We start from the raw sequence: 12,210 nt of genomic DNA on the forward strand, positions 1-12,210 counted from the left end.
CCCTAGAACTCCACCAGTGAGGGTAGCTGATGGAACACTCTCCAGGTGGGAGAAGCTAACAGATACAGTCTACACCCCATCTCCACCTTGAATCACAGACCAGTGCATAGTCTGGGCACCCTAACTGGCCTGCTGCCTCAGTGAGCCCCAGGCCCCTAGCCCACACCAGCCCCAGCTGACCTACCAAGGTGGCCAAAGGGCAATGAACACTGGGACACCACTAGTTAGCGCTCAAAACGGCCCCAGCCTTCGTGCCAAGGTGACACAGACACAAAGCACCCTAGAACACTCCAGGCCCACACCACTTTGGCTTCAGATGTCCTGCTAGGACCCCCGGGTGCAGAGCTCTCTAGAACACCTCATCTGATGTCTGTTTTAAATCCAGTCACACTGCCAGGGTGTCTTCTAAGACGAGCACCCCAGGAATCCCAGGTTTGTGCCTGCATCAGTTTCTGCTAACCCACCAGGATGCTCCCTATATGGAGTATCCTAGAACACACCCACTTGCAAAGGCCTTGGCTTCAGTATCTCAACCAGCGCACCCACTGTGCTAAACAGCTTGAGACACCATGGCTTGGACACAATTCAGCTTCAGCTGTCCTGCTAGGGCACATTTTGTATGAAGAGCTCAGGGACCACATCAGCCTGTGACCATTTTAGCTTTAGCTGTCCTGCCAGGATGCCCCCTGGAGTGCCCCAGGACCTCCCAGTCTTTACTTCACCTTAGCTCCAGCTGCCACTTTAGGGCACCCTCTATGCAGAGAGTCCAGAAACACCCCTGATTATATCCACATCTGCTTCACCTATTCCTGCCAAGGTTCCCTCTGTTTGTAGAGCCTTGGGTCCCCCCAGCTTTCACCCACTATAGTTTCAGTGATCTTACTAGAGCACCCTCAGCATAGAGAACTTACTAGGGCCCATACATTGCATCAGCTCCAGCCACCCTGCCAAGGCACCCTCTGCACAGAGCACCATGAGACACTCCATCTTGCACCCATCTCAGCTTTTACAGTCCTTCTAGGGTTCCTTCAGCACATAGAAACCCCGGGACACCCTGGCCTGCATCCACTTTAGCTGTCCTGACAGGGCACCTGCTATGTGCAAAGCTCCAGGACCCTCAGCCCATGCCAGCCACAGCTCCACTCAGCCAGCAAATTTACCAAGCACACACAGTTAACACAGGGGATGATGATACACAAATATATTCCTTCCAGCTGAGGAGAAGTGGCTATTCCACCTAATCCATAGAAACAAACACAGAAAGTCAAGTAAAATGGGGAGGCAGGAATATGTTCCAAAAGAGAGAACAAGAAAAAAAAACTCTAAAAAAGAACTAAAGTAAACAGATAAATAATATGCCTGATAAAGAAAGTAATGATCATAAAGATACCCACAAGGCTGGAGAGAAGAGTAGAAAAAAATGAGTGAGAACTTCAACAAAGAGATAGAGGGATGCCTCGGTGGCTCAGTCAGTTAAGCGTCCAACTTTGGCTCAGGTCATGATCTTGTGGTTCATGAGTTCGAGCCCCATGTCGAGCTCTGTGCTGACAGCCCAGAGCCTGGAGTTTGCCTCACATTCTGTGTCTCCCTCTTTCTCTATCCCTCTCCCGCTTGCACTCTGTCTCTCTCTCTCTCTCAAAAAAATAAAGATTAAAAAACTTTTAAAGAGATAGAAAATATAGAGAAGAACCCATCAAAGTTGAATAATACAATAACTGAAATTTAAAAAACATTAGAGGGAATTATCACTCTAGTGGGGGGTGTTGATAATGGAGGAGGGTATGCATGTGTGGGGACAGAGAGTATATAAGAAATCTCTGTACCTTTCCCTTAATTTTGCTATGACCCTTAAACTGCTCTAAAATATTGTCTTAATAAAAATAAATAAATAAAATAATAATTTTACACTCTAGTTTTTGTATATGTATGTCTAAAAACTTCTAATACCATAAGTTATAGAGTGATATATTCAACTTGTAAAATATTTAAGTAATACACATAAAGCTATACAATATTACCTTTGTCTAAATGATACTTATCTGGATAGTAGTCTAAGTATCATTTAGACTAGTTAGGAAATATATACCCTTGAATGTATTAATTAGGAAATTAGGAATGTATTCATTAGGAAATATATACCCTTGAATGTATTAAAAAATAAGAAATATTTATAACATCCAAGGAATTCAAGAAGCTAGGCAATGAATACTATAATAAACCTAAAGAAGTAGAAAATTAGACATAATGAATATAAATGCAGAAATAATGTGCCTGTTCACACACTCTCTCTCTCTCTCTCAAAAATAAATAAACTTTAAAAAAAAATTTTTTTAAAGGGGCACCTGGGTGGCTCAGTTGGTTAAGCGCCCGACTTTGGCTCAGGTCATGATCTCACAGTTCATGGGTTCAAGACCCTTGTCGGGCTTTGTGCTGACAGCTCAGAGCCTGGAGTCTGCTTCGGATACTGTGTCTCCCTCTCTCTCTGCCCCTCGCCAGCTCACACTCTGTCTCTCTCTCTCTCTCTCTCAAAAATAAATAAACGTTAAAAAAATTTTAAAGAAATAATGAAACAAATAACAGTTGAGCTAAATAACAAAAGCCAGTTCTTTGAAAATACTTACAAAATACTTTTGCAAATATGATCAATTACTGAAAAAAAGCACAAATAAACAAATTAAATTAAATAAAATTGGACAAAATATAGGTGCACAGGAGATTTAAATATTATAAGAGAACACTACAAATATGTTACACCTTTTTCTCAGTATAACCAATGGTGGATGTGGACAAGGAAATGTCTCTCCTGTGAAAACTAAGGAAACGTTGGTTAAAATGGAGTCAGAAGTCCAGTAGGGGGAGCTCTCACATACTACCACTCTAGGTCAATTGCAGACCCAACAGAAAGCGCCCCACCTTGCAAGTAGATTCTACTTTAGCAACTACTTTATAATCCCAACAAAGGTAATAAGGTTTCCTCATCCCCTAGCAACAGCCCAGCCAATGAGAGAAGGTCACAATTTAGCCAATGAAAAGCCACTATATTTCAAACTCCCAGTTTACTACCATAGGTTTTTCTGCTCATAAGAGCCCTCCAAACTTTCCCCTTTTCTCTATAAAAGAACCCCTCCTTTGTTCTCCAGCATTGCCTATGGTTTTGCAGTAGCTTGTGTGTCCTAATATTGCAATTCTCTTTTATTACAAAAAAAAAAAAAAACATTTTTCTGGTAAAATACTTGGCTGTTTTATTTTAAGGTTAACATAACATATAGAAGTATTTCAGCCAATAAACTATGAAAGAGAAAATGAGAGAATTACCATCCTGCATTAATAGATAAAGGTGGTAATTGTTTTTTTTTTATTTTTTAATGTTTATTTTTGAGAGAGAGACAGAGACAGAGACAGAGTGTGAGTGGGGGAGGGGCAGAGGGCTAGAGAGACAAAGAATCTGAAGCAGGCTCCAGGCTCTGAGCTGTCAGCACAGAGCCTGGTGCGGAGCATCGAACCCATAGACTGTGAGATCATGACCCGAGCCAAAGTCGGATGCTTAACCGACTGGGCCAACCAGGCGCCCTGATAAAGGTGGTAATTATTAATGACTGCTGGCATCAGCACAAAGAGAGACAACCAGACAATATGTAACGCCTAATGGAAGTACATAGCATCACCTATGGAGTGATCTTGCAAAACAACAATAATAACAACAATAAAACAAAACAAACACACGAGCAAATTAATCTGATCAAGCTTACACTTCTAATCACTAATTAAAAGAAACACAAGGGGCTAAAACACATGTTACGGGACACCAAATTGTTACATTAAGTAAAATCTACACTACAAGAAACAGGTCACAATAGAAGACTTGGTTTGTTTTCTTTTTTCCAACAACAAAAAAATTGTACGGAAAAAGATGTGATGTGAGGGGAATTTATAGATTTTTAAAGATTTTAAGGAACATAATGAATAATCACAGCTGTGAACCATATTTGGAAACAAATTCAAATTTTTGAAAAAGTATAAGGCCCTCAGGTATATATGAAAAATAACTGGATATTTTCGATATTTAACATTTCATGCTTAGAAATGTACGTTGAAATATTTAGACATAAAATAATTATTCCAGCAGATGAGGCACAAAGTAGGTGGAGAAATAATTGGAACCAGATTGGCCATGTAATTAAGGTTTTTGATGATGAGGGTCAGGTATATTGAGTTTATTATACTATTCTCTCCACTATTGTATATATTTATAACTTTCCACAAGAAAACATTTCATTATAATTATCATTTTATTAAATTTGAAATCCTAAGTGAAAATGATCATTTTTTTTTCAACGTTTATTTATTTTTGGGACAGAGAGAGACAGAGCTTGAACGGGGGAGGGGCAGAGAGAGAGGGAGACACAGAATCGGAAACAGGCTCCAGGCTCCGAGCCATCAGCCCAGAGCCTGATGCCGGACTCGAACTCACGGACCGCGAGATCGTGACCTGGCTGAAGTCGGATGCTTAACCGACTGCGCCACCCAGGCGCCCCAAAAAATGATCATTTTTAGGGGGAAAAAATGTCCAAATTGGCCCATACAGAAATAAAAAAAAAAACCTTAACAATACAAACTGAAACTGTTTTCAAAACTAAAGTCACCCTCAAAAGTTCTAGGACAGGCAGTTTTGGGGGCCAATTCTACAAAATATCAGGGAAAACTAATCACCATCTTATGTCAACTCTTCCAAAACTATAGAAAGATGGGCAACTGTTAACTCATTCTCCCAAGCTAGCTATTTTTTTTTTGAGAGGGAAAGAGGAGGGAGGGATGGAGAGAGAGAGAGACAGAGACAGAGAGAGAGAGAGAGAGAGAGAGAGAGAGAGAGAGAGAGAGAGAGAGAGAATCTTAAGCAGGCTCCACACTCAGCACAGATCCTGATGTGGGGCTTGATCCCACAACCTGGGATCATGACCTGAGCCAAAATCAAGAGTTGGATGCTCAACAACTGAGCCACCCAGGTGCCCCTAGCTATTCTTTATTCAAAAATTAAATGTGGACATACCACAAAAAGAATACTTGTGCCAAGTTCATTCATATAGCAGCAAATATCCTAAGTAAATTAATAGCATATTCAACCCAACAGTGAATTAAATGAGCAGTCTGTGTCTAAGGGATGAAAATATGACTTAACATTAAAAAATAATTTCAATTGTAATTCCCTACATTGACAAATTAGAGGAAATAAAAAGCATTTGATCACATCAGTTAGTAAAGAAAAAGTATTTTAAAGAAATTCAAGATGAATTCACAGTAAAAAGTTTTAGCAAACTAAGATGAGAAGAACTTCCATTTCTTAAAATAGTGAACATATTTAAATGTCAAATGTGAGAGGCATTCCCATTAAAGACAGGAACTACATTTAGGTAGATACTCTCACCTTCACCATTTATACCTGTACTGGAACACAAAGCCAGACCTATGGGTGTCACATAAATAATAGTATGCACATTGAAAATAAAGAGATAGTGTTTAATAACAATCTGTTCACTTATTTTGAAAAGTCAAAGGAGTAGGCACGTGCGATATTCAAGGGGATGAGTCTTCAGATAGTGTATGAAAGATCCTTATAGCAAACTACCTAGCTCTGCCACACAAAATTATTAACAAATTAGAACATGTAATAGAATATACTCCATTCACAATGACAACAAAATTCAAAAATTACCTATAAAGAAGCCCAGCAAAAACAACAAGATCTATGTAACTATACAGAAAACTATATAAGTAGGGCACCTGAGTGGCTCAGTCGGTTAAGCATCTGACTTCAGCTCAGGTCATGATCTCACAGTTTGTGAATTCAAGTCCCACTTCGGGTGAGCTCAAGACCCGCTTTGGGTGACCCCTGCTTCTCTCTCTCTCTCTCTCTCTCTCTCTCTCTCTCTCTCTCTCTCTCCCCCACCCCTGCTCACTTGCGCCTTCTCTCTCTCTCAAAAAAAAAGCCTATACATAATCATATAAATTATACATATATATGACACATAGCTTTATATATCTTTATAAATATAGTTAAGTATACAAGTACACAGGTTTACTGATAGATTCAGGTAAAAGAAGTCCCAAATAAATGAACCAGTATATATTGTTCCAGAATATTGCAAACACAGAATTCTGTTTAAATGATTTACAGATTTAGTGCCCTACCGTGTAGCTGGCAAGATGACTATCAAGCTCAGACTGCTGACTTCTCCCCATACCAAACCTGGAAGACTATAGAAGGAAGGGGAGAAGGGGAATCAACAACAAATTATAAACAACAAACAGGAGAAAGTTCTTCGGGAGAATGGGGAGTAGTGAGTTGGTGCCTGTGTCTGGGCTTGGGGTGTGAAGAGCAACAGGGATGTGGGAAGGTGCTGTAGGCTGCATAGATGCAAATGACAGGATGGATAGGAGAAATGATTTTAAACTTCTGCCCCTACATCCTGGCACAAATCTGAGGCGGGTTCTGGCAGCACACATGCCAGTAGCCCTGGAGTAATACCAAGACAGAGGTAAAGATGGGATGATTGAGGCATTTGAGTCCAGAGTCTGTGCTAATAACCATCTGAAATCATCTTAGCAGGGAGGAATACCCTTTCCAAAAATTATTATGTAAATAGAATATAAAGAACAGACTAGAATAGAGAGTATCAAAGCAAATCACATGTAGTAAGACAAGTTAGTCTTCATCAAATAAGTATAGTCTACACACATACACACATATATATGCACACTCATAAATATATAACATAAAGAGGCATGCATATATATGTGTGTATACATATGTATGTATATAGTACACACACTAGGTAGAGTTGGACAATGTACTTCTTACTATGGATGAGCATGACAAAGGAAAACTCACTGCAGTGGACCCTGCAATATTAGATAACCATAAAATCGTAGGATCATCCCCCAAAACCCTTGGAGCTCCTCAGCCTCCTCAGTAAATTAAATCTTGAACATATTTCTGAAGTCTGGGTGCTGGCAAAGGGACCACATGGGAAGCAGTGCATCTTCTCTGACCCTTGCCCAGGTTTATGGGCACTAAAGCTCCACTTCAGGCATTTGTCCTGCAACTGCGTGCATTCCCTAAGTGTTGATGAGAGCCTCCTGGGTGAGGATTGAAAATGGCACACGACTCAGAATACTGGGGGCTACTTAGCCCACCTGTGCCCCTGTTGGCAGCTATGAGAGACCTCAAGCCAGGGCAAAAGGCTGGGCACAACCCTCAAAAACGTTCCCTCATGTCTTCAGGAAAGATAGGGAGTGAGAGCCTGGGTCTGAGGCTCTGACCTGCCGGTGCCGAAGTAAAAGTGAGGCTCTGACCCAAGCCTGCCAGAGTCAAGGTGAGGATCCCAGAGAGGAGGGAAGATTCCCCCCCCCCCCAACCTCTGCCAGCCTCCGAAACCCACCTCTGAGGGATATTATCAATGCCTGGGGACCGGTGGCCATGGGGTCCAGATGTGACATCCACTGACGTCCTCCCTGCAGACAGGGGTGACAGAGGTGGGGGTCTCGGTCCAGAAGGCCCAATTCAGGTCAGCCAAGGGAAGGGGCCCAGACCCGGCAAACAGGCATATACGTCGACCTGTGAGGGAGCACAGCGGGCCACCGCAGCCAGGAATCCAGGTCAGCCACGCCGGCAGCCCAGAGAGACCCCGGCAGGGTCGTCAGGCGGAGCCCCTCTCCCAGCAGGGCTGTATACACGGGGCCCCAGAGGGATGGGCCCCGGCTCTTCATGGAGCAGGTGTTGGGACCTGAAGGACAACCGTGGGGCCCTCTCCACCCTGGCGACAGGCTCTCAGCCCCTGCAGTGGCCCTGGGGTCCATGGAGAGGGTGGCTGCAGGCTGCGTCCAGCCAACTGCGCCTCGGAAATCCGAGGGAGCTGAGGAACTTGGGGTGAGGGGCAAGATCCCAGTTAGGAGAGGGCAGGGACACGGGCCGGGCCAGGGCCAAGGGGCTCAGGACCCCAGGACACACAGAGGGGACCTCCCAGAGTTTGGGCCCTGGCATCCTTTCAGTAAGGGCCCTGGGCGGGATGGGGACTCCTGGAGGCGAGTCGGGCCAGACTTCCACAGCCTGGTCTCAGAGACACGGGGCAGAGTGGGGGGGGGGCGGCTCGAAACCTCAGTTTCTCAGAGGGCAGGGCCCAGGTCCTGCGGCGATTCCTGGTGAGGATGCAGAGGACGGAAGGAGCCTGGACCCAACATCAGAATCAGTCCGGTAAGGCCCCCAGGCGGGATGGAGACACTGGGCAAGACTGGATTCGTGCATCCGGGTGCCAGGTAGCCAGGGCCGCGGAGTGGGGTGCGAGAGGGCAGAACAGGGGGAAGGATCGGTGAGCTGGGGAGGACAGGGGACTCTCTGTCTGTCGGGAGCAGCCGCTCAGGTGGGCAGAGGTGAAGAGGGCCCAGGTGCTGTCAGGAGTCAAGTTATACCCCAGCTACGAAGTCAGTCCCTGCCACAGGCCCGGGGAGCCCCTGCATCGGGTGGCCAGAGGTGGCGGGCGCCCCGTCACTGAGCCTGGGCGGTGCGTCCCAGAGACCTTCGGACCCCGGTCTGAGGGGCACGAGTTCCCATCGTCAGCGGCCACGCGCACAGGCCATCCCCGGGATGCAGGAGGCCACGGAGGGAACACCGAGGGAGGGACTCTGGCCCCCCAGAACCCAGGCCCCGGCCCCGGCCCGGAAGGCGACCCCTAGCGGCAGCCTAGGGAAGCGCCTAGTGGAACGAGGCCCCGCGGGGTGTCTGGACTTCCGCATCCGGGTCTCAAGAGACCGGCGGGGCGGGGCGTGGCGAGGGGGCCTCGGCGTCGGCGTGGGCGTCGGCGTCTTCCGGCCGCGCCTCGAATCCCGTCAGGCGCGGGAAGGGCGCAGAGCCTCGTGGGCTTCGAGGTGAGACCCAGAGGGAGGAGCGAGGGAGCCGGGACCCAGAGGGGAATGAGTGCGGCGGTGGAGGCTGCAGGGTGGCGCGACCACGACGACTGTGACCAGGGCGTGCGGCGTGGGCGGACTCGGGCTCTGGGTCCCAGCCCGACTGAGAGCTGGTTGCGCGCGAGGAGCCGGCGTCAGGCGGCAGAGCCCGAGGCCCAGGCCGCCCAGGGAGTCCGGATGGGGACGAGAGGATAGGGCTGACGGACCCCAAGGAAGCCACGTGAGCCCCCCGCCATCGGCCCCGGGCCTCCCCGGACTTGGTCGCCTCGTGCGACGCCAGCCGCCTTGGCCCGGACCTCGCCGGGCCGTGAGGGCTCTGGTGGGAGGCAGCGGGCCCGGGGCTCCCCGGGAGAGCCCTGCGGGAGGACGGCCGGAGGCCCCTTGGACCCCAGCCCCGGGGCCGCCCTCGGAAAGCCGCCCCCGCGGTGGGTCTGGGCGAGGGGAGGGCCTTGGTGTGCGGGGCTGGACCCCGGTCAGCCGAGGCAGGATCCCGGGCCCTGGCCGGGGTGCAGGGGAGAGAGGAGGCGCTGCCTCCCAGCCCAGGACACCTGCGTAGGGCCCAGGCCTACCCTGCCGCTCGGGTCCGCTCTGGCTGTCAGGGGAGGCCCGGAAGGGGCAGGCCCAGGCTGGATGGGGGGTGGGGGGTGGGGGCTCCCGGGGCGGGGCCGCCCAGAGTCCTGGCCAGAATCTCCTGGCCGCAGTGGGGGGTGGGGGCCCGGGGCGGTGCTCGCGGTCTGCACCCACCCTGAGACCCTGAGGCGCCCCCTCCTTCCCCCCCTCCTTCCCTCCATCCCTCCCTCTTCCAGGGGCTCTGCGAGCTCTGCAGTTGAGGCCTTGGTCTGAGGCAGGAGTCCTGAGGTCACAGAGCAGAGGAGGCGAGGCCGCGTGCCAGTCGGTTGTCCAGGCGAGGTGCGTGCTCCGCGCGTGGGGCCGGGGGCTCGCCCATCCCACCCCAGAGGGGACCCCTCGGCCCCCAACCCCCACGCGGCCCCGCTCTCAGGCCTGGGAGCTCGGGGTCTGGGTGGGCTGGGCCTCCCCCTGAGGAGCCACCCCTCTTCTGTCTTCAGGGTTTGGCGACCATCATGCCCCTGCGTCAGAGGAGTGAGCTCTGCAAGCTTAAGGAGGAGCCAAGAGAGGTCCCGCTGCCATGGGATGCACCGCTGCCATGGGATGCACCGCTGCCAGAGCCTGAGGACACGGAGGTGGAGGAGGTGGAGTTGAAGAAGGAGGAGGTGGAGTTGAAGAAGGAGGTGGAGGTGGAGTTGGAGGAGGTGGATTTGGAGGAGGAGGAGGTGGAGGAGGTGGAGTTGAAGGAGGAGAAGGTGGAGGAGGAGGAGGAGGTGGAAGAAGTGGATTTGGAGGTGGAGGTTGAGGTGGAGGAGGTGGAGGTTGAGGTGGAGGTTGAGGTGGAGGAGGTGGAGGTTGAGGTGGAGGAGGTGGAGGTTGAGGTGGAGGAGGTGGAGGTTGAGGTGGAGGAGGTGGAGGTTGAGGTGGAGGAGGTGGAGTCCCAGGAAAAGGAGTTGGAGGAGGAGGAGTTGGAGGTGGAGTTGGAGGTGGAGGAGGTGGAGTCGGAGGAAGAGGAGGAGTTGGAGGAGGAGGTGGAGTTGGAGGAGGAGGAAGCAGAGGAGGAGGAGGGGGGTACCCATCTCCCTCCTCCTCCTCCTCCTCCTCTTCCTCCCTGTCCTCCTCCTGCTCTGTCCTCATTCTGGTCCCCCTGGAGGAGGGGTCTGCTGCTGCCGGGTCCCCGAGTCCTCCCCAGAGCCCTCGGAGCTCCTGCCCCTCCCCCAGGGCCATGGCAGGCGCTTCGGGGAGCCAGTCCCACCAGGGCTCCAGCAGCCCCGATGAGGAGGGGTCGAGCACCTGAGGGGCCCCGGCAGGGGCCCAGGCCTCGCTCCCAGATGCGCTCCGCGTGAAGGTGGCCAGCCTGGTGCTGCTTCTGCTCCTCAAGTATCGCACCAAGCAGCCGACCACACGGGCGGAGATGCTGGCGGCGGTTAGCCAAGATGACCAGGACCGCTTCCCCGTGATCTTCCGCCGAGCCTGCGAGTATCTGCAGCTGGTCTTTGGAGTCGACGTGAAGGAAGTGGACCCCCGCGAGGGCTCCTACGTCCTGGTCAGCATCCTGGGCCTCAGCTGCGATGGGACGCCGAGTGGTAGGAACGGCATGCCCAAGACCAGCCTCCTGGTGCTGGTCCTGTGGGTGATCCTCCTGGAGGAGGACCGTGCCCCTGAGGAGGCGGTGTGGGAAGCGCTGGGGGTCATGGGGGTGTATGCCGGCAGGGAGCACGTATTCTATGGGGAGCCCAGGGAGCTGCTGACCGACGTCTGGGTGCAGGAAGGGTACCTGGAGTACCGGCAGGTGCCCGGCAGCGAGCCCGCACGCTACGAGTTCCTGTGGGGTCCCAGGGCCCACGCAGAAACCAGTGGCGTGCAAGTGCTGCAGCACTTCCTCGCGGTCAACAGCAGGCAGCCCGGGTCTCCGTGTCTGTCCGAAGAGGCTGTGAGCCATGAGGAAGAGCGGGCCTGAGCCCGAGGGGCAGCCGGGCCCGTTCCCACCTGGGGTCGAGCAGCTTCTCCTGCGGGGCACGAAGCCAGGCCACTTCTCCCCTGCGAGTGCGAGCAGAGCGGGCGCTGGGCGTTGTGAGTAGTGGAGGGCCAGGGCGGCTTGGGGGAAAGCGGGGCCAAGCGCGCGTTTGGGTGGGTTCTTGTTCTCTGTCTACGTGGCCTCGGAAATCGATCTTTGTTTCCTCGAGGAAGTTTTCCGATGTTGTTCCTTGTCATAGAAGGTTTCGTGAGCTTCGGGCTCAGTGTGGGAGTGGCACCCACGCCACAGGTGTTCAAGAGTCAGAGTTGTGCCGTTTGGTGCAACGAGCTGGGAACCCTTCCGTCCTCGTTCGGGATCCAGAAGGGAAACGCCGTGCCTGGGCTGGGCACAGACAGGGATGTCTTGCAAACGTGAAGACCTTGGCAGTAAGCGGATGGTTTCAGGGCATGGAGCAATAAAAGATGTTCGTTCTTGCTTCTCGTCCCTTGTCGTCTGTCATTCTGGACGAGGGACATAGAGATGTGTGCCTGCCTTTGCTTGGGTCTCCGAGAAAGGAGGAGACACTCGATCTGAGCAGAGGTCCCCAGCTCACTGGGACATTTGTGGCCGGACATTCGCTGAGCTCTGCTCACTCTCGGAAGGGCCCTGTGTTGGCAGTGAGGACACTAGGAGAGGCGGGACACGTCCCACCCCTAGGTGACTGTCTA

At 51.1% G+C, this 12,210-nt stretch overlaps 1 protein-coding gene across 1 annotated transcript; it reads left to right on the forward strand.

Annotated features, from left to right (window-relative positions):
- Window positions 1–10,040: 10,040 nt before the first annotated feature.
- On the forward strand, window positions 10,041–11,977 carry LOC123383284 (melanoma-associated antigen 9-like). Its single transcript, XM_045050398.1, has 2 exons — window positions 10,041–10,059; window positions 10,824–11,977. Exons 1-2 carry the CDS (start codon window positions 10,041–10,043, stop codon window positions 11,483–11,485), a joined length of 681 nt encoding a protein of 226 aa, XP_044906333.1. The 3' UTR covers window positions 11,486–11,977.
- The last annotated feature ends 233 nt before the right edge of the window (window positions 11,978–12,210 follow it).

This window comes from Felis catus, chromosome X (assembly GCF_018350175.1).
Source record: "Felis catus isolate Fca126 chromosome X, F.catus_Fca126_mat1.0, whole genome shotgun sequence".
Classification (NCBI taxonomy): domain Eukaryota; kingdom Metazoa; phylum Chordata; class Mammalia; order Carnivora; family Felidae; genus Felis; species Felis catus.